The sequence below is a fragment of the Anabrus simplex genome, chromosome 6, assembly GCF_040414725.1.
Source record: "Anabrus simplex isolate iqAnaSimp1 chromosome 6, ASM4041472v1, whole genome shotgun sequence".
Taxonomy (NCBI): Eukaryota; Metazoa; Arthropoda; class Insecta; order Orthoptera; family Tettigoniidae; genus Anabrus; species Anabrus simplex.
Genome location: NC_090270.1, coordinates 57,755,645 through 57,776,232, shown reverse-complemented (window position 1 = coordinate 57,776,232; position 20,588 = coordinate 57,755,645). Strand labels below are relative to the sequence as shown.

At 38.3% G+C, this 20,588-nt stretch overlaps 1 protein-coding gene across 1 annotated transcript in view; it reads right to left on the bottom strand.

Annotated features, from left to right (window-relative positions):
• Positions 1 to 13,013, bottom strand: part of LOC136875859 (arylalkylamine N-acetyltransferase-like 2) — a 66,994-nt gene extending 53,981 nt beyond the window's left edge. Inside the window, exons 1-2 of the mRNA XM_067149479.2 lie at positions 12,825 to 13,013; positions 7,304 to 7,516 (exon numbers count right to left, since the gene is read on the bottom strand). Coding sequence (XP_067005580.2) covers positions 7,304 to 7,516; positions 12,825 to 13,013 — 402 coding nt within the window. The remainder of the gene's footprint in view (positions 1 to 7,303; positions 7,517 to 12,824) is intronic.
• Positions 13,014 to 20,588: the final 7,575 nt, after the last annotated feature.

Here is a 20,588-nt window from a genome sequence, read left to right as displayed (position 1 = left end):
TTGGTCAGTAATACAACTGTTTTACATAAGTTTCTGTGAATGTGAGGCACTGCGGGTTGGATCCACTGATTGTTTTAAATTCATAGCCATCAATTCATTCTTCATCCTCACATTTTGAATTCTGGTCAGTGGAGGATTTTGGACTTTTAATTTGTCATTACATTTGGTCTCATTTCGTACCATTAGGGGCTGATGACCTGGATGTTAGGCCCCTTTAAACAACAAGTATCATCATCATCAAAATTTATGTTGGAAATTATGTGTTACAGGCCACCAAAACTTTAAAAGAAGAAGTCTGTGTATTTGACTTCAGTCTTCATTAAAACAATACTGTTGTACTAACTGGGATAGTTATGTGACCATACTGCAGTCTTTTCATTCCCAAATAGAAGATTAACAACAATTCTAGATGCAGAAAATGTCTATGGCTATGACCAAAACATAGCTGCTTAGCTTATTGCTATCCTACAGCTTTCCAGGGATACTACAAAGGATTTAGAAGGGGACAAGGAACAAACTGTACAGCTGGTGCTGCTATGGTTTCATACATTGCTATCGTATTGTACTATTGAAGATGGACATGACAAAGTTTGGTTTTTTTTTTTTTTTCCTATTTGCTTTACGTCGCACCGACACAGATAGGTCTTATGGCAACGATGGGATAGGAAAAGCCCAGGAATGGAAAGGAAGCAGCCGTGTCTTTAATTAAGGTACAGCCCCAGCATTTGCCTGGTGTGAAAATGGTAAACTATGGAAAATCATCATCAGGGCTACCAACAACGGGTTCGAACCCACTATCCCCCGGATGCAAGCTCACAGCTGCGCGACCCTAAACACACAGCCAACTCACCCGGTAAAATTAAATTTACATTCACTATTAATATGTTTGGATAATTAATATGCTGTTGCATTTACTTTGTAGAATATAAATAAAATATAAACAATATTACAAATACATACATAAATAAAAAAATATACAATAATTCTTGTACATATAATGGAGCTTCTGAAAAATAAAATAACATGTTTCTGAATCAGAAGTTTAAGTTCATATTCTGCATAAGGTTGCCACATTTTTAATGCCCAGTTATTGTTGCTTGAAGAAGTTGCCTGAAGACAAATGGCAACAGCTCCATACAACTGTACTTGAAACATGCGCAAAAGGTAGGCCTAATGTTTCATTCAGTCTGTCTCTGAGAAGATTAATGTTCTCTTTACAAACATTTAATTCCACTTCATTTTCTATGATCTCTTATGTTGCATATTAATAATTATTTTCAGTGTCAGTAACTGCATTGTAGGAAGCAACTACAGTGCCAAGGAGGAAAAAAAAGGCGATTTAAGGACTGGACAAGGGATCTACCAGATCTTGGAGAACATAATACTGTATGTGTAAATGTAGATCTGCAGGTTGATGATGATAATTTACTTTAGTGGTGGAGAAACAGCAGAGTCATTTTCCACATTTGGCAATCATAGCAAAAGTGCTATGATGGCCCCTCGGTATAGGGGTAGCATGCCTGCCTCTTACCCAGAAGATCCAGGTTCGATTCCTAGCCAGATCAGGGATTTTTACCTGAGGTCCATTCAGCCTATGTGGTCACATTTGAGGAGCCATCTGATGGTGAGATGGTGGCCACAGGCTAGAAAACCAAGAATAACAGCCGAGAAGATCCCTTGTACCAACCACATGACACTTCGTAAGCAGCAGTCCTTCAGGCTACTCACTTATCATACGGCTCTTCATGCCGGCAGTTTCCGAGGACATATTTGACTCGCCTGGTGCAGCCTTTCTCTTTGATGCCCATGGGAGACCTGCGCAGCTGGATGTGGGATGATGATGATAAAGCTTAACATCCCTATCCAATGGACGAATCACCATCTGCAGCGTCATATGCCCTCACTCTATATGAACACTGAGGAGAGGTTTGAAATTGAATCCAGGCTTTTGGCACACAATCTAGTGATTAGAAATTGTATACCACCACCTCTCCTACCCTATCAGCCAACATTCTGATGGTGAACATTTTTCAACCAACAGAACTCGAACCGACTAACCATGGTGTCAGACCATATAGACTTGATGTTTTAACGATCATGGCCACCAGGCGGGCTGGCCTTCAGGCTGAGCAGTGGTCACTTGGTAGACTGTGGCCCTTTGGGGCTGTTGCACCATGGGGTTTTATTATCTTTTTTGTTTTAACAAAAGAGCTATAAGTGCCCCAAGTGAGAGAGTTTTCAGCTGTTCAGCGCTCTTAGCACGAGATAAATGGTGTAACCTAAATCCAGAGAGGTGAATGGCCTTGTTGTTATCCATGTAAACATGTAAATAACTTAAAAACTGGCATTATATATTTTGTTGTTTAAGGTCATAAATTTAGTTTTTATATATATTTCATTTATTTATTTACTAAAAGGAGTAGCATTGTAATTACTTCTCCAATGTACACCTATTATTGTTTGTTCATGATATATCAACATTATATATTTACTCCTTTGTACGAAGAACAATATTATGTTTTGTTATGCTCCTTTAAAACATTGATATAATAATAGTCATGAGATCTCTTCAGATACCTTTTAGTTACTTGAATTGCCACAGGAGTTTCAAAGAAAGAACACTTCTAAAATTAGTGCATCGCAGGGAAGTTACATGTGAAGGAAACAGTCGTCAGCCTGAGCGGGTGACATAGGCTATTTAGAGAAAGTGAATGAACAAGACCGGAAGCTATGTAGCCAAACAAGCCCTTGACTTCCCGCTATTTAAGGGATGAAGAAGAGAAAGGCCTAAGAACGGCTGGGCTCAACAGATAAGACAACAACAACAGTTTTACAGCTCCAATGATGTTGAAACACAAGCAGCTGCCAGCAACGAAGTGCAGCTACGTTCTGCTAGCTCTGGAGGATCTACAACAGTAGCTCCACAACCAGGATGTCATCATTGAAGTATATCGATGAGAAAGAGAAGGAGAGGAAGAAGAAAAACAAGAAGCAAGAGGAAGAAGATGATGAAGAAGACGACGACAACGTCTTGCATTGCCATAATATTGTAATGTGTTTTAATATTGGGGAAGGGGAGGGGGGGAATCAACTTTAGGGGGTGTAAAAGGAGTTTAATTATTTTTATGAGGATACAAATAAGAAGTGGACTTAAAACAATACACCACTAAAGGGCCTTGACTGGTGGATGAGGAATGATGATAGAAATATACGTTTATATGAGACCGTTTGAATTATGAAGTTAAACTGTCAAATGATATCCTATGTGTTAAATAACAGAAGGTTTGAAACAAATTTAACCCTTCAGAGAGTTAAATGGGGGTTAAGATCTGAAAACAAATATATTCATTCCTTCCTCCAAAACGGTTTATGTACAAAGACAAAATTCCAAATAACGGTATATATTTTAAATCTTAGATGTGAAATAGGAAATATTTTTAAACATTCCACCGTTAAAGTGTCAAATGAGGTTAGCTCCATAAACTAAATTATTCATCCCTCCAAAATCATTTGGCGTATAAAGCTGTAATTTTACGAGAAGGGTCTTCTTTTATGTCCTAGATGTAAAATACCATATAATTCCAAAACATTTCTCCCCTAAGAGGTTTAGTTGGTAGTTGACTCTCAAAAACACAATACCATTCTTCCGAAACCATTTCAGGCATGAACATATCTCTTTTTTTAATGAAGGGTGGTCTTCTATATTCTAGATGTTAATAAATATTTCAAAACATTCACCCCTTAAACAAGTATTAATTCCTCCATTACTGTTCGATGTACAAAATCAAAATTTCACAGTTTGGTCACTTTTACATCCTAGATGTTAAATCAGATATGGCTTAAAACATTCAAATTCTTCCATATGAGGTTCAAGTGAGTGGTAGATTATAAAATAAATAATAATTCCCCCAGAACCATTTGACATATGAATTGAGGATGTATTTTACAGGCTCAGCTGACAGTGGACTCCCCAAAATGTAAAACTTTCAATAATAACTTTCATTTTAAAGCTGTAGCAAAGTATGGGTATCTTGCTAGTCTTTATGTAACTGCTTCTGACATGATATAAATAAATAAATTTTCACACCAGGCAAATGCCGGGGCTGTACCTTAATTAAGGCCACATTTGCATCTTTCCCACTCCTAGCTCTTTCCTATCCCATCATCACCGTAAGACCTATCTGTGTCGGTTTGTTGTAAAGAAGAAGGTGACTTGTTGGTGGACTTTATGGAGAAGGAGGCTGTCCAAATGCACATTACCTTACTGGTGGCAGACTCTTTGCAGAGGACAACGAAAAGTTGGTATCATGATACAGCAAATGCCTAAATCATTTTGGCGATTATGTGGAAAAATAAGTATGAAACTACTAACATTTAGTTATAAAATCATTATTGTTATGTCAATGTGTCCTTTCTTTAATAGCCCATCAGAGGTTGAAAAAAAAATCTGCCTCATATTGGAGTATGTATTGGGCAACTTTATGTTGTAATAGTTTTCCTTCTATTGAGTGTAACCAACAAATAAGTATCACATTTTTGCCCATATATTCTACAACATGATGGCCTACTACATCAAGCCTTCAAATTTATTTATTTTTTACAATTTTGCTTTACGTTGCACCGACACAGATAGGTCTTATGGCGATGATGGGACAGGAAAGGGCTAGGACAGGGAAGGAAGCAGCCATGGCCTTAATTAAGGTACAGCCCAGCTTTTGCCTGGTGTGAAAATGGGGAAACCACAGAAAACCATCTTCAGGGCTGTTGACAGTGGCGTTCAAACCCACTGTCTCCCGAATACTGGATACTAGCTGCACTTAAGTGACTGCAGCTATCGAACTCAGTAAGACTTCATTGGCCAATCAGGTGGGAAGATGCGTTTGGGCAGACAGAGACCACTGGAGTGATCAAGTCATACAGAATCTTCAGGATGCCAGCACAGAAGAAGAACAAGTTTGGGACAGGAGAAAATAGCAAATACTTGTAGACAAGGCTAAAAAAACGGTAATGTTTTAAATGGCCATGGTTGTACTTGTAATTCAAAATAAGATTCAATCATTTTTCTGTGTGACCAACTTTGTCAATATTATTCTATTCTATTCTATTCTATTCTATTCTATTCTATTCTATTCTATTCTATTCTATTCTATTCTAATGCATGTCCCACTGCTTTTGTGTGGACAATTAGAGGCAGATCCAGGGAGGGGCTAAGGGGGGCTTTAGGGTCCCCCCCTCCTCTTCTACATTTAAAAGTTTGATGAAACTTTGAAGACTTTTTGGCTCAATGGTTTGATGTCAGATCAATTATGTCAGGTAAATTAATTGGAACCGAAGCACTGAATGTAAATGAACAACCTCTGGCATTTTACACACACTGCTTCTGTCAACAACTGAGCTTGTGCATTACAAAAAGCTGTGATATTAGGCAAATTATGAATACGTTAGGGCTTATCTCATCAGAAACACTGTTTGTCTCTGCTTCCGCAAAAAGGATGTCTGCTCCTCAAATAGTGTTATTAGTGAACCTGATATCATCAGTGAGTAAAAAAAAAAAAAAAAAAAAAAATGAAAAGCATTTTGTCCCACTCATTGGGTAGAAAGACATGCTAGCTTCATTTTATTTCAGGAACTACTATTAAATGTTGTAAGGCTTCTTGAACAAATAGAAGAAGCTCCAGATAGTGAGATGTTAAATAAAGTTGTTGACTTGGGAGTAGCTTTGAGAAGAAGTGAATTTATCATTAATTTGGAGACAGTTGTTCATTCTTTGGCCCACATTGTGGAACTAAGCAAGTTCTTGTAAGATCCTAAACAATATTTATCATCTGCATTGTCTTACATTGGGACCATAATAGGAAGGTTGCATATAATGACATAAATACCGATGAAAAGTGTAATGGCATTTTTATTTCAGCAAGTGACATGGCTGCTTCAATGGGTGAAGAAATCCATCTCCCACATATTTGTGGCAGGCAAAGTCAAAGAACGAATGTGTCAGCTAAGGATGTTGAGGAAACTTCAGGAAGGTAGTAGGCTATTCTTGCCTTTTGTTGACCCCTTAATAAGACTTTATGATAATGTTAACTAAGTGACCTCATTAGACAGGGTTATTCCCAGTAATTTTTCTAAGTTTTCAGTAGACAAAATTATTAAAGCAGAAAAGATGTTTGAAGCAGATTGCACAACAGCAAGTACTGAATTAAGAGCAGAAATATCACTATGGAGAGATAATTGGACAACGTCTCATCCAGAAAGAAGGCCAAAATGTGCATTATTAGCTCTTTGTAACGAAGACTTCTTTCCCAATAATAGACTATTACTACAAAATATTTGCCACCCTGACAGTCATGAGAGCCTCAACAGAGAGAAGTTTCTTGGCCCTGATGTATACTTTACCATAACAATTTCCTTAAAGTAAACTTGAGAAATTTCATCATTACAGAAGTATAATGTCCCAATTACTTGTTTTTGCTTTGTGATATGTTTTTTTTAAAGTTAGCCCCTCCCTTTAGGGACTCCTGGATCCATCTCCGTGGACAGTGCTTCAAGTACAGCACTAATGACAACATATGTGTCGTGTGTCTTCGCGCTCCTCGCTCTGCGCCGCCTGCTCCGCGCACACAACAGCCTGGATTGTTCTCGACTCTACGAGACGTCTGCACTGCGCTTGCCTGTTACATCAGCCAGCTATATAAAGGCGCTGCTTTCCAGCCACAGGCGAGGACTTGCCAGTGCCCAGCACCAGATTACGCCGAATGTCGAACACGGAGGCTATCCCTCTTAAAAAGGTGTCTCGAATAGGTGGACTGATTCTGAGTGTTTGAGGGTTCACCTCGGGTTACTGCCTACGCTCCCGTTTCCTGCAGCCACGTCGAGCCCGATGAGAGTATTCCCTCAGTTCCACCTAGGCTCAAACACATCAATTAGTATTCTACTAATTATGCATTTCAATGTCAGTTCCTGACAAGTTACAGAAACAACTAATATTCTATTAGTGCAAGCTTTCGCTACTGATTACACTTGTGATGGTATAGAGCAGATAGTTTTCAACTATCAAGAACTCTAGCTTTTCAATGAACTTTCGCATCAAGATAGATTCATGTATATATGTATATAAAGTGTACATTTTTTGGAACTTCAGTCTTCAAGCAACGTTAACTGTTTATAATTTTCATACTGCTTCGAGGAAAGTTTTATTTGAATGTATGTATATATGTTGTTAAGACTATCTGAAGCAATAAAATATAGTGGTGTTCCTGTATACCTGTTCTTGTATACAACAATATGAACAGTGATACCTTACCCTCATTCTACTGAACGTCCGTGAATGATCCAGTTTGTTCACCACTCTGCCAATGAGGACACCAACTATTTCTCTTGTTCCTTCAAGAACAGCAATTAGAGATGTTGAGTCTTTCATCCAGTATTTTATTGTGTCCAAGTAATTTTGCACTGATTCTTCATCATCTGATAGATTAGAAGCCTTGCATAAGACCTCTTCACGAATGAAATAGCTCTGTAATAATCAATAGATGTTCTGTAATGAAATTACACACTGAGAGATTACATCAATGACAAAGCAAAAAAAGTGGGCAAGCAAGGATTATTAATTTTTTATTCTTATTTCTAGCTATGTTGTTAGTATTTTCCTTTTGTCTGATCCACAGAGGGTTAAGCTTCCAAAGAGAGGAGACCAATCTCTCTGTGACCACTGGTATGGCATTACACAGGTTTCAGTGCTGAGTATTGGAAGATCCTTTCACGTATCATCCTTGATTGGATGAAAGCTTGTGTGGACAGAAAATTGATTTACATGTTTCAGATAACAACATATTGTTCATATTATCTATTTTCAGGAAGAAATTTATAATTTCATAACAATTTATTCTAATTTATAACTGTTAGGTTCTTCAGTTTGCCAAAACTAATTTTGAGTAATAAATTTATTAACTACCTGAAAAAGAAAACATATAGTTTATTAGTATTACTAGCATTACTGGCAGTGGACATAAACGAAGCAAAAACCCAGATATCAGAACTTCGAAACATTGCAAATAAAATTGGCCTCAAAATATCATTTGAAAAAACAGAAATTATGCCCCAAAAACCAACACAGCTAAAAGAAGTCACCATAAATGGTAATAAAATCAAAATAGTAACTCAGTTTAAATATCTTGGAGAAGTAATAACACATAACTTAAATGAAAAAATCTCAATCCAAGTAAGAACAAATAGATTAGCTAAAGCACAAAAATTAACATGGGATATCTACAAAAAGAAATGTCTATCAATAAATACAAAAATAAAACACTACAACACAGTTATAAAACCAGAAGCTACATATGCAGCAGAAACACTCTTTTACCTGAATAAACAATCAAAGACTGACAGACTTCAGAAAATTGAAAGGAGGATTAGAAGAACCTGCATCAACAAAAAATACCAGAAAGATGGACAGTGGCGGTTAATACCTAACAAAGTCGTGTACAAAGAGCTAGAACTCATTGCAGATACTATGCGTAAGAGGAGACTGGGATTCTTTGGACATAACATGAGGATGCAAGACTCGAGACTTCTGAAACAACTAATACAACACAATCTCGTCTCAAAAAATACACCACAACAGGATGTAAATGGATCAGAGAAGTAAGAGAGGATCTAAAGGAAATAGGCCTTACAACAGAAGACACCACAAATAAGATAAAATTGAATACAAAACTCAAGAATACAAACCTTCGCTTTACCCTTACACAAAACAAACCAACAACACGCACATTTTCAACTGAGGAAGGGGCACGAAGATCAGAGCGTCTGAAGAAGTACTGGGAGGACCGCAAAGCCCGAACAATCCCTTCAAAGAGACCTGAACGACGGACTGACTAAAGTGATCCTATGTGGTCATAAAAGAAGGAGAAGAAGAAGAAGAAGAAGAAGAAGAAGAAGAAGAAGAAGAAGAAGAAGAAGAAGAAGAAGAAGAAGAAGAAGAAGAAGAAGAAGAAGATAGAAAACAACTTCATTGAAATAAACATAAATATTTATACTTCTCTGAATATTTGAGTATGATTTCATAGAATCTGATAAGAATAAAACATGTCATTCTATTTTAGTTAAGTTGTTTCTTTTACGAGTATCTATATATTAAAAGAGTTTACTAAAAGCAGCTTTGGCAAATCCGTCCATCATTTCATTTCACATAACTTAAATGAAAAAATCTCAATCCAAGTAAGAACAAATAGACGGACGTTCCTTTAGTCGATTGTTCTGATGAAACATGACAGGATCAGGAATGAGAACATGCAGGGCACCCTTAGCATGGTACCAATATCTACAAAAATCTCAGAGAATCCTGCCTCAGAGGGTTTGATCACGTAAAAAGGCGAGATCCCCGAATGGTGGCACGATATCCGTACACAATAGTGTCAGGGCACCGACTTAGGGGTCGACCAAAAATGAGATGGAAGGATAGAGTGAACAATCATCATCATCATCATCATCATCAAACCCCTCCAGCATGCTGGGTAGGGTGGTATTGAACAAGTCTTCACCATCATTATCTATCCAGAATGCCTCTTCTCTCCACATCTTCTCTCAGCTAGTGTAGCCATCTCTTCCTAGGTCTTCCCACTCACCTTCCTTCAACCTTTCTTCCTATCCATGTTCTTGTGCCTAGCATTTGCTTTCCATGTCCATTCCTTGTTAGTGTTGAAGTCCTTAGCTTCTCGCCTATAGAGTCCACTTCCAGTTCCATTCTGATTTCATTGTTCCTTCCATGGTCCTTGCACGTTTTTTGGTAGGTAGTTTGTAGAAGCTTCATTTCACACACCTACAGTTTACTAACTTGACTCTGTTCAAGCTTTAAAATTGAACTTACGTTCAGTGTTTTAGATATACCAACAGTTCTTAATTGGGGTTAATACCTTAACAAATTATGTGATGTGGTTTGACATAATGGAACATTACTGCCTCTGGCCATGGGTACATATTGCAAGGCACAAGTATACTTGCATGACCGTTGGTTGGTAATATCTTTGAGGGGTGGAAGGAGTACCTTTGGTTGTAGGGCTGTTTTGTCATCTGTTATTTAAAAAACAACAAGGGCATCACTGGTATATGCGTTTGATTGACTATACAGTTGAAGGTGTGCCATAAAACTGCCTCTGTCTGTATCCATTTACATAGGTGAAAAATGATATGTTGCCTGGTGGCAACACTGCACAGTAGAGGGTTAACTCTCTCTTTCAGTGTACATGTTTCTAGACTGTATGTGAGAATGGACACAATGTATAACTTGTACAGAGTCATCTTGGTTTTCATGGGAACTTTGTTATCCCAAAGTAGATGTTTAACAAGTTTGTAGAGCCACTCTGTTTACTAATTTCTTTATCTGTAGTACCCCTGCTGGAAATCATGCTGCCTAGGTATCTGAATACCAGTACACATTGAAAGTTTACACATTCAAGCTTTAAGTGGCAGCCAATATCTTTCCTATTCATTTTCAGAGGAACAATTTTTGTTGTGCTAACTTTCATCTGATACTGTTTGAACTTGGCTCCCATTCATCCAGACTAGTTTGTACCTCTACCTCTGTTTCTCCCCAGATGTCTACATCATCAGCAAACATGACTGTCTGTATTTCTCCATCTTGTTCTGTTTTCAGGTGGACAATGATATGAAGAATTCTGGTATCACTGACTGACTGAGTGACTATTGTGGGAAAGATGGACTGGACATGCAAGGAAGAAGATGATACATAGTACCTACATCACAGTCTGGCTCCTTAGTTAAATAGTCAGTGTTGAGGCCATGAGTTTATAAGGTCCTGTGTTCAATTCCCATCCAGGTCAGGGATTTTAGCTGCTTTTGGTTAATTTCTTTGACTTCAGGACTGGGTGTTCACATTTGCTTGAACACACTCCTCTTCATACATACACAGTGCACCACACTACCAACTGCCCAAGAAATGTGCAATTTGTGAGTACATAACTCAACTAAACTATGATATCAGGAGTCTAGAACAAGTGAAACAATGCCAAACTCAGTTGACCCCCTTGGTCACCACATCAACAACAACACAGAGATTCACAGAATAAGTAAAGTCCACAAAACTTTTATTGACACTTCATTTTACAGGAGTGAGGGGCAGGGAGGGAGCTTCAACAGTTCCAATAAACTGCCAACTGAATGGAACTGAAATCTGAACTGAATTGATGGTATGATCAATATGAATTTTCCAAACCTCTCTTATATATGCCAGCCCCACGCTGTAGGGGTAGCGTGCCTGCCTCTGACCCAGAGGCCCCAGGTTCGATTCCTGGCCAGGTCAGGGATTTTTACCTGCATCTGAGGTCCACTCAGCCTACATGATTACAACTGAGGAGCTATCTGACGATGAGATAGCAGCCCCGGTCTAGAAAGCCATGAATAATGGCTGAAAGGATATGTCGTGCTGACCAAAGGACACCTTATAATCTGTAGGCCTTCGGGCTGGGCAGTGGTCGCTTGGTGGGCCATGGCCCTTTGGGGCTGTTGCACCATGGGGTTTGTTTGTCATGTCTCATGATTTTTTCCTTATTGTGCAAAATAATATCAGTCATCCCATGACAAGACCTGCCATAAGGCAGAATACCTAGATGATGATAAAATAGTTAGACTGCCCTACCTCTTTTTGCCAGGACTGCCTGGAGATTCACCAAAGTGAGCAGAAAATGCTTTAATCCTTTTAATCGTGGAAACAGACTTTCCTGTGTATGCAACAGCTTGTTCAATTGACTTACTGAGGTGAATGAACAACTGCTTATTTTCTTTTTCTTAATCACAGCATTCTGCTACTTGTGCTATTTATCATTCTGCCCTCACTATGTGTAGCCCGTGATGTTTGTTTCCAAGTAGGAGTTGCAACGTTCTTGTGATGTACTTAGACTTTCTTCAGCCCTTGCAATAATTTTCAAAGGTTCAGTTTTTACTCATATTTCTTTGCCTTGCTTTTAGTGCTGGGAGTGTCCGAGGACATGTTCGGTATGCCAGGTGCAGGACTTTTGATTTGACGCCCGTACGTGACCTGTGCGTCATGATGAGGATGAAATTATGATGAAGATGACACATACACTCAGCCCCCGTGTCATTGAAATTAACCAATGTTGGTTAAAATTCCTCACCCTGCCAGGAATCCTGTGACCAAGGGCCAGCACGCTAAAATTTTATGATTACACCACTAAATTAATTTAATGGCATGTGGCCTCTGAGGAGGCCTGTTGCAGGTCTTATCAGCAGTCTGTGTGTCTGTGAGAATGGGGTGGTGGTGGTGGTGACTATTGTTTTAACACTAATCAGAGAGAAAAATGGAAGGGATCCTATACTTTGAAACATGACGATATCTGCCAAAGGAAGACAAGGGCCACGAACGGCATGAAAATGAAAGACTCCCTAGGCCTCGAGTGCTGTAATACCGTCGGGTTCGGAAAAGAACCAGAGTTGACCAAGGGAGGTCGGATAGGAGAGATGAAAGTGAGGAGCCTGGCACAAGTAAGTGTAAGCAATATCAGGACTCAGCTAAGGGCTTTGTGGTCGCCAAACCATGGAGTCCCTGGGGCTATGAGAATGGGGCTCTACCTATAATGAAGTCTAATGATGAAGACAGCACATATACCCTGCCCTCAAGCCATCGGAGTTAACCAATGAAGGTTCCCTGACAAGGCGGGGAATTGAACCCAAGACACCAAGCAGTAGAATAGAGCAATTGCAATTTCTAAAATATTATATTTAAATGAATACACTGTATTAAATAACAGAAACTAATGTGAAGAAATATTTCTACACTGGCTTACCTTAAATATTGCAAGTGCTTCAGCATAATCTTGTTCTTTAAGATCCATTATTCTCACTAAACACGAGAGTCTTGCCCATACCAAGGGTAACTCAGACCGCCTGATAATAGGTACATCTTTTAATTCTTCCTCAGAGACACTCACAGTGAAGGACTTCCTATCTAAGTTAACAATTCGCTCAGTAGACATGTTGAACAGCTCTTGTATAAGTGTTGTGATGTCAAGACATTTCTGCAGCTTCAAGTATTTCTACATTCATGCTGTTACAGAAGTAACAGGGAGCCTCACTGTTATTAATCATAACATCACATCAACATTTAATACAGGGATTAACATTTTAATGAGGAACTGCAGTAAACATGAATAAGAAAACAAATGCTACTAGCACTGCAACATAACATTTTTCCCCTTTTTTTTAAAGACAAAAGACAATCAATTACTGATATCAGCCTCTATTCAGTGTAGGAATGTATCTTCTGTAGTATTGTGTGTCTTAGTTGATGGAAGGTATTTAAAACTGTATTTTAAGCTTAACTATTTTACTATTTTTAAACATTTCAGACAGCTAAATGAAACTGGTTTTTTTAGCAAGGCACTTGAGCTAAAGCTCACTGTGGTGCAGTACATTCTAATATTATAATGGCTACTAAATATTTAGAAAATAAATTAATACACTCCAGTATGATGAGTTTTTAAAGCAATAGAGTCTTCATCTGTTTAAATGAGAGATTAAGTCAAGTCAAACGCCGATATAGAGATGGGAGCATGCAAAGGAACTCATAATAGGATAAACACAAATAGGGAACAATAGAAATTGCTTTAAAAATGTAAACAGCCTATGGGATGGGTGTAAAGCAATTGTTGAGGAGTGTGGAAACAGGTACAGTATGAGCCCTTAAAAAGTGGTAAGGAATGGTAAGGAGCCATTATATTATAACAGGAAAACAAAGAGATTAAGAAGAATGCAATTTAGAAAGAAATAGAGTTAGGAATGGTTGCAGCAGTAAGACAGATTTAAGAAGCTTACTAGGAAACTGAATTTAGTGAAAAAGTCAGCTAAGGATAACACTGGACTTTTGGACCTCTATGTATATATATGTATATATATATATATCAATTATATCTGTAAGAAGTGGAATCAGAGATAAGGCTTTTTGCAGATGATGTTATTCTGTACAGAGTAATAAATAAGTTACAAGACTGTGAGCAACTGCAAAATGACCTCGATAATGTTGTGAGATGGTCAGCAGGCAATGGTATGTTGATAAACGGGGTTAAAAGTCAGGTTATGAGTTTCACAAATAGGAAAAGTCCTCTCAGTTTTAATTACTGCGTTGATGGGTTAAAGTTCCCTTTAGGGATCATTGTAAGTACCTAGGTCTTAATATAAGGAAAGATCTTCATTGAGGTAATCACATAAATATGATTGTAAATAAAGGATACAGATCTCTGCACATGGTTATGAGGGTATTTAGGGGTTGCAGTAAGGATGTAAAGGTGAGGGCATATAAGTCTCTGGTAAGACCCCAACTGGAGTATGGTTCCAGTGTATGGGACCCTCACCAGGATTACTTGATTCAAGAACTTGAAAAAATCCAAAGAAAAGCAGCTCGATTTGTCCTGGGTGACTTCCGACAAAAGAGTAGCGTTACAAAAAGGTTGCAAAGTTTGGGCTGGGAAGACTTGGGAGAAAGGAGACGAGTTGCTCAACTAAGTGGTATGTTATAATAAATGTAAGAAATTTATTTCACTTCCATCTATTCAATACAATTCAAAATGTTGACGTTTAAGTTAAAACATTACCAAAATTAGAGTTGAGACAGGTTTTGCCCTTTCCTATGCGGAATCATCAGTCGTATCAAAACCTCAAATCCTATCAGGCACCTGGTTGAAAATTTTTCTAAAATCTGCTGTGAAATTGAATACATTAAGAAACTGACAAATCATATCGTTAACTATGTATCAAATTGATTAAAAATCTACTACACTAATGATTACATTGAACAAACTTCACTTAGAAAGGCCGTCATATAAGTAGAAATAAAAATATTGTTGGCCTGAAGCCATGGTCGATGCTAAATATTAATGAAAGTTTAAAATATTATTATTAAATGGTGGAAAATGAGTATAGAAAAAATACAAATATTTATGTACGAAATGATGGAAAGCATTCCAATACTGTGCCAATTTCCATAATGTTTGACCTTGGCACATAATACTTGATGTAGTCTATTCAAGATTACCAACCAAGTTATAAATATTTTTTTGTTTATGATTTTCATTACTTGTAATAAGTGGTATGTTCCGAGCTGTCAGTGGAGAGAAGGCATGGAATGACGTCAGTAGACAAATAAGTTTGAGTGGTATCTTTAAAAGTAGGAAAGATCACAATATGAAGATAAAGTTGGAATTCAAGAAAACAAATTGGGGCAAATATTCGTTTATAGGAAGGGGAGTTAGGGATTGGAATAACTTACCAAGGGAGATGTTCAAAAAATTTCCAATTTCTTTGCAATCACTTAAGAAAAGGCTAGGGAAACAACAGATAGGGAATCTGCCACCTGGGTGACTGCCCTAAATGCAGATCAGTAGTGATTGATTGAATGTACAGATACTTTAAGGCAGAAACAGGTCCCAGGAAGGATATTCCAGGGATCATATGGTAAATGAACAAGGGGAGTGTATACATGAGGAATTATAAGAAGGCAGAACTATTCAGTCCAGGGGTGTAACGAATGAGACATGGGCCAGCCTGCCCAAATTAAAAATTGGGCCCACCTCAATTAAGATGTAAAAACCTATGAATAAGTAATATCAATTTAATTCCAGAAGGTAGAAATAATGCGATATATTGTCAAGTTATATAAACAAAGAGATTATTTGTTATCTTAAGAGCCCAACTTAGCACACTGGGGCAAAACACTGGCAACCAGGAATGAGTTAGCTGGAAAATTTATAATGTCCAATAATGGACCTTTTATATTGGTATTATCTTAAGATTATTTAAAAATGTTTAATAGGTTTTATTTGAATGGCTCCATGGTTTAATAGCTAAACTGCTGAACTGACATCCATGCACCACTAGATGTTCGAGCTTAACTTTAATTGGTTTAATTTTTCAGTATGTATAGAACTTTACGGAAGTCTCAGTTATACGAGGGCCATCCGGAAAGTAGTACCCGTTCGCGCCACATGAAGTGCTGACGACTCGGGTAGCTGCTGGGCAAGGTCAGACCGCGTCAGTGGCTTGTCTGCCTGCTCTGTGCGAGGTTGCGTGACGCTAGCATTGCCTGTGTTGTGTCTGTGATCATTTAAAATGTTTAAACAAATTGAGAACCCCGCCAGTTGTGAAGTGAGGGCCGTGATTAAATTTCTTAATGCACAAAACGTTTGACCTAGTGATATTCATCGCCAATTAACGGAGGTGATGGACGAGTCGTCTGTTCGGCGCTGGTGTCGCAACTTCAACCTGGGGAGGGGGAATACTCACGACGAGGAGCGTTCAGGGAGACCATCTGTCATTACAGCCCAACTGCTGAGCACAGTAGACGAATGCGTGAGGAACGATCGACGCGTCACAATTGATGAACTCTGTGAACATTTTCCTAATGTGTCTTGAAACAATTGTTCAAAATATTGTCAAAGACCATCTACATTATTCAAAAATATGTGCAAGGTGAGTCCCTCGCATGCTTACAGAGGAGTACAAAACCAAGCGTATGGCTGCAGCACTGACATTTCTGGGACGTTATTCCAATGAAGGAGACTCTTTCCTGACACACATCATTACTGGGGACGAAACATGGGTTTGTTATGAGAGTAAACGACAGTCAGTGGAGTGGTATCATGCTCATTCACCAACCAAACCAAAAAAATTCAAGACAGTTCTGTCCACCAGGAAACTCATGGCAACCGTTTTCTGGGATCGCCGAGGTGTACTGCTCATTGGTTTTATGGCCTGTGGAGACACAATTAATGCCAATGCGTATTGTGAAACATTAAAGAAATTACGGCGGGCAATACAAAATCATGCGAGGTCTATTGTCTGTAGGCATCATTCTCCTTCATGACAATGCCAGGCCTCATGCAGCTGTGATAACACACCAACTTTTGCAGCAATTCAAGTGGGAAACCTTCGACCATCCCCCGTATAGCCCAGACTTGGCCCCTTCGTATTTTCGTCTCTTTACGAAGCTTAAAGACTTTCTGGCAGGAAAAAGATTTGGCAGCAATGAAGAACTTAAATGAGCCATGACTACGTATCTCAATATGCTGGCGGCGGAGGACTATGACGCTGGAATACAAAAACTCGTCCCACATTATGACAAATGCCTAAATTTGCTTGGAGATTATGAGGATAAGTAGTGTAAAGTATGCTCTTTCCAATAAAATTGTGTATATTTGTTAATATTTACTCCTGTGTCTTTATTGCACAAACGGGTACCACTTTCTGGATGGCCTTCATAGTCAAATATTCAGTTACAAAAAAATCAAAGAAGAACAAGAATTAAATACAAGATCTGTTCAAAAAAAATTTGAAAAATATCAAACTTCAAAACTGATAAGCCTAATTTATTATTAACTTTGTGCAAAGAGAGCTTGTTCGAAAATGAGTTGACTGATTACTAATATACCAACTTCTTATTGATATCATACATTGTTGTCCAATAAATGTGTGACAAAAGTTAAATGTCCTACAAATTCTGTGTTATTATAAGATCTCAGGTGCATTACACATCAACAAAGTATCAGTGTCTAACTAAAATATTATATTTTGGTATAATTTTCCATTGCTGTAACTATTTTTCAAACCAGGTGAGTTGGCCATGCGGTTAAGGTTGCACAGCTGTAAGCTTGCATCTGGGAGATAGTGGGTTCAAATCCCACTGTTGGCAGCCCTGAAGATGGTTCTCCACCTTTTCCCATTTTCACACCAGGAAAATGCTGGGGCTGTACTTTAAATAAGGCCATGGCAGCTTCCTTCCCACTCCTAGGCCTTCCCTATCCCATGGTCACCATAAGACCTACCTGTGTCGGTGCAATGTAAAGCAAATAGAAGAAAAAAATTTGATAATTTGGTACAGGTCTTTTGTAGGGAGCGTATTGGAGTGTTGCAAGAGATGGCAAGGGCAAACATTGTTTACAGCTGTGCTGTGTTACACTCACACAATAAACTGCTGCCAGGTGCAACCAAGTGGCAATTCCTCAACGTACAAATTGTAAAAATAAAAATATAGACTGATTCTACAAAACTGCCCTGATCATGTCTCTGCAGGGTGACATTAGGCTAGACAAATTTTTTATATTTTTTTTGAGGAATCTGTGGGTCCCCTTAAAGGTCCAGGCCTGCAGGCCCTAATGTTATATCCCTGATTCGGTCAGCAATATGTAAAGTATATAAGGATAATATCCAAATAGAGGAGGCGACTAATATTGATGTATTACTGAAATTTATCCATGATAACAAAGACATTTTTAAAAAGACACAAAATTTGAAAGTTGTAAAAGCACCTGGGACTGATAGATAATATTGATGTATTACTGGTTTAAGAAAAGGGACTTCCATAAAATCACAAGATATAGCTGGGATGATAAAATAGGTACAGTAATAGATTATATTCTGATAGATCAAAATGTGTGGAAAAATTCAATGATGTTAAGGTCATTTCAAGTGAAGAGCTTGGTGGAGACCATAGACTGTTGGTTGCAGTTATTGCAGAGGAAAGACCTCCCCAAGTATGTAACAAAAGAGTCCCAAAAATAAAAACTTGGTGACTAACTGAGCCAAGTGTTAAGGAAGAATTCAGGGAAGGTGTCCGCAGGTTGCTGCTGAGAGAAGACTGAAATTGGTAGATGAAGAATGGGATACTCCAAAGGAAGGTTATGGTTGGTACAGCAGAAAAAGTATGTGAACGGCAGAGTCAAATAAGAAAACCTAAAGAAACTGCCTGGTGGAATGATGATATTAAAAAGGCTATCAATGACAGAAACCATTCAAGAAGATCCTTATATCAGGCAAGAATGCGGGGAGATCAACATGAAATAGAGGAGAAGGTGTCACTTTACAGAAAGAAAAAATTACAGGTCAAACAGTTGGTTGTAGCTGAAAAGCAGAAATGCAAGGAAGATCTGGCTACCAAAATAATGCAGGATGGAAATAAACTGTTATACAGTATTGTTAAGAATAGAAGAACTCAAAATGAATCTATCCAATCTGTAGAACTTCGTAATGGTAAGGTGACTAGGGATAAGATCAAAATATTACAGGAGTTCCAAAGGCACTTTGAAACTTTGCTGAACTGTTATGAAAATGTCACTCCATTAGACGACAAACCTTATGATTTTGGCAGCACAAATACCACTAGTCTGACATAGTTGGAAGTAGAGACAGCAATATCTAAGCTGAAAAACAACACATCAACTGGATCAGATGAATTAAGTGTTTAGAAGATGAAAGCACTAGGAGGGGTAGGACAACAGTGGATGTACAGGGTACTAAATAGAATCTGGAAAGAGAATGTAATACCCAGTGACTGAAAGCAAGGAGTCATCATCCCACTGTTGAAAAAAGGTGATAGAAAGAAATGTACCTACTACAGAGGTATAACTCTGCTGTCACATGGCCTCAAAATCTACGAATCCATCCTTGAGAGTAGGATTAGAAAATATATTGAACCTACACTTGAGGAGGAACAACATGGATTTAGACCTCATAGATCAACTATAGACCTTATTTTTTCCACCAGAATGCTCTATGAGAAGTATTGGGAGAAAGGTAAAACACTTATAACTGTTTTTCTGGACATCGAGAAAGCATATGACTATGTTCCACGCAGGCATATATGGGAATGTATGAGACATAAGAAAGTGCCCGATGACATCATAGCGCGAGTACAACGATTATATGATGAAACCAAGTGTTGTGTCCAGGTCCAGGATGTAGGATCAGGATGGTTTAAAATGAAGAGTGGAGTCCAGCATGGGAAGTTGTCTTTTGCCACTTCTCTTCATAATCATAATGGATGAAGTTTTAAAAGCGGTTAAGAGAAAGGATCCAACAACTAATGCCCTGGTTTTTGCTGATAATGTAATGGTATGGGGTGAGACAGAAGCTGAAGTACAAACTAGACTAGATCTGTGACATGAAGCTTTTACAACCTTAGGTTTCAAAATCAGCAAAACGAAGACAGTTGGCTTGGTGATGAGTAGAAACTCTCCAACTGTTCATCTAAAAATTGGAGATGAGGAGATGGATATTGTAGACAACTTCCAGTATTTAGGTAGTGTTCTGTCATCAGACAATACCATACATCAAGAGATTAGTAACAGAATACAGAAAGCTTCCAAATTCTGTCATGTTGTACGTCAAATACTTTGGGATGAAACATTTCCGTTAGCTTCCAAGATCAGCTTGTACAAAATATATCTAGTACCTATATTGACATATGGCCTGGAAGCAGCAACACTTACTGGACCAACAAAGAGTCATCTTCAGGCAACAGAATGAAGTTCCTCCGTTCTTGTCTACAAAAAACAAAAATGGATAAAATAAGGAATGTGGATATACGACAACAGCTTGGATTGGAAAGAAGCTTGCTGGAGACTCTAGAAGTGAAGAGATTGCAATGGTATGGTCACATGAAAAGAATGAACCCTCACAGGACTCCTTGAACATACTTTGAACACAATGTTCCAGGGAAGAGACCAAGAGGCAGACCTCGTGCTGTTTGGGAAAAACAGATAATGAAGGACCTTCAAATTATA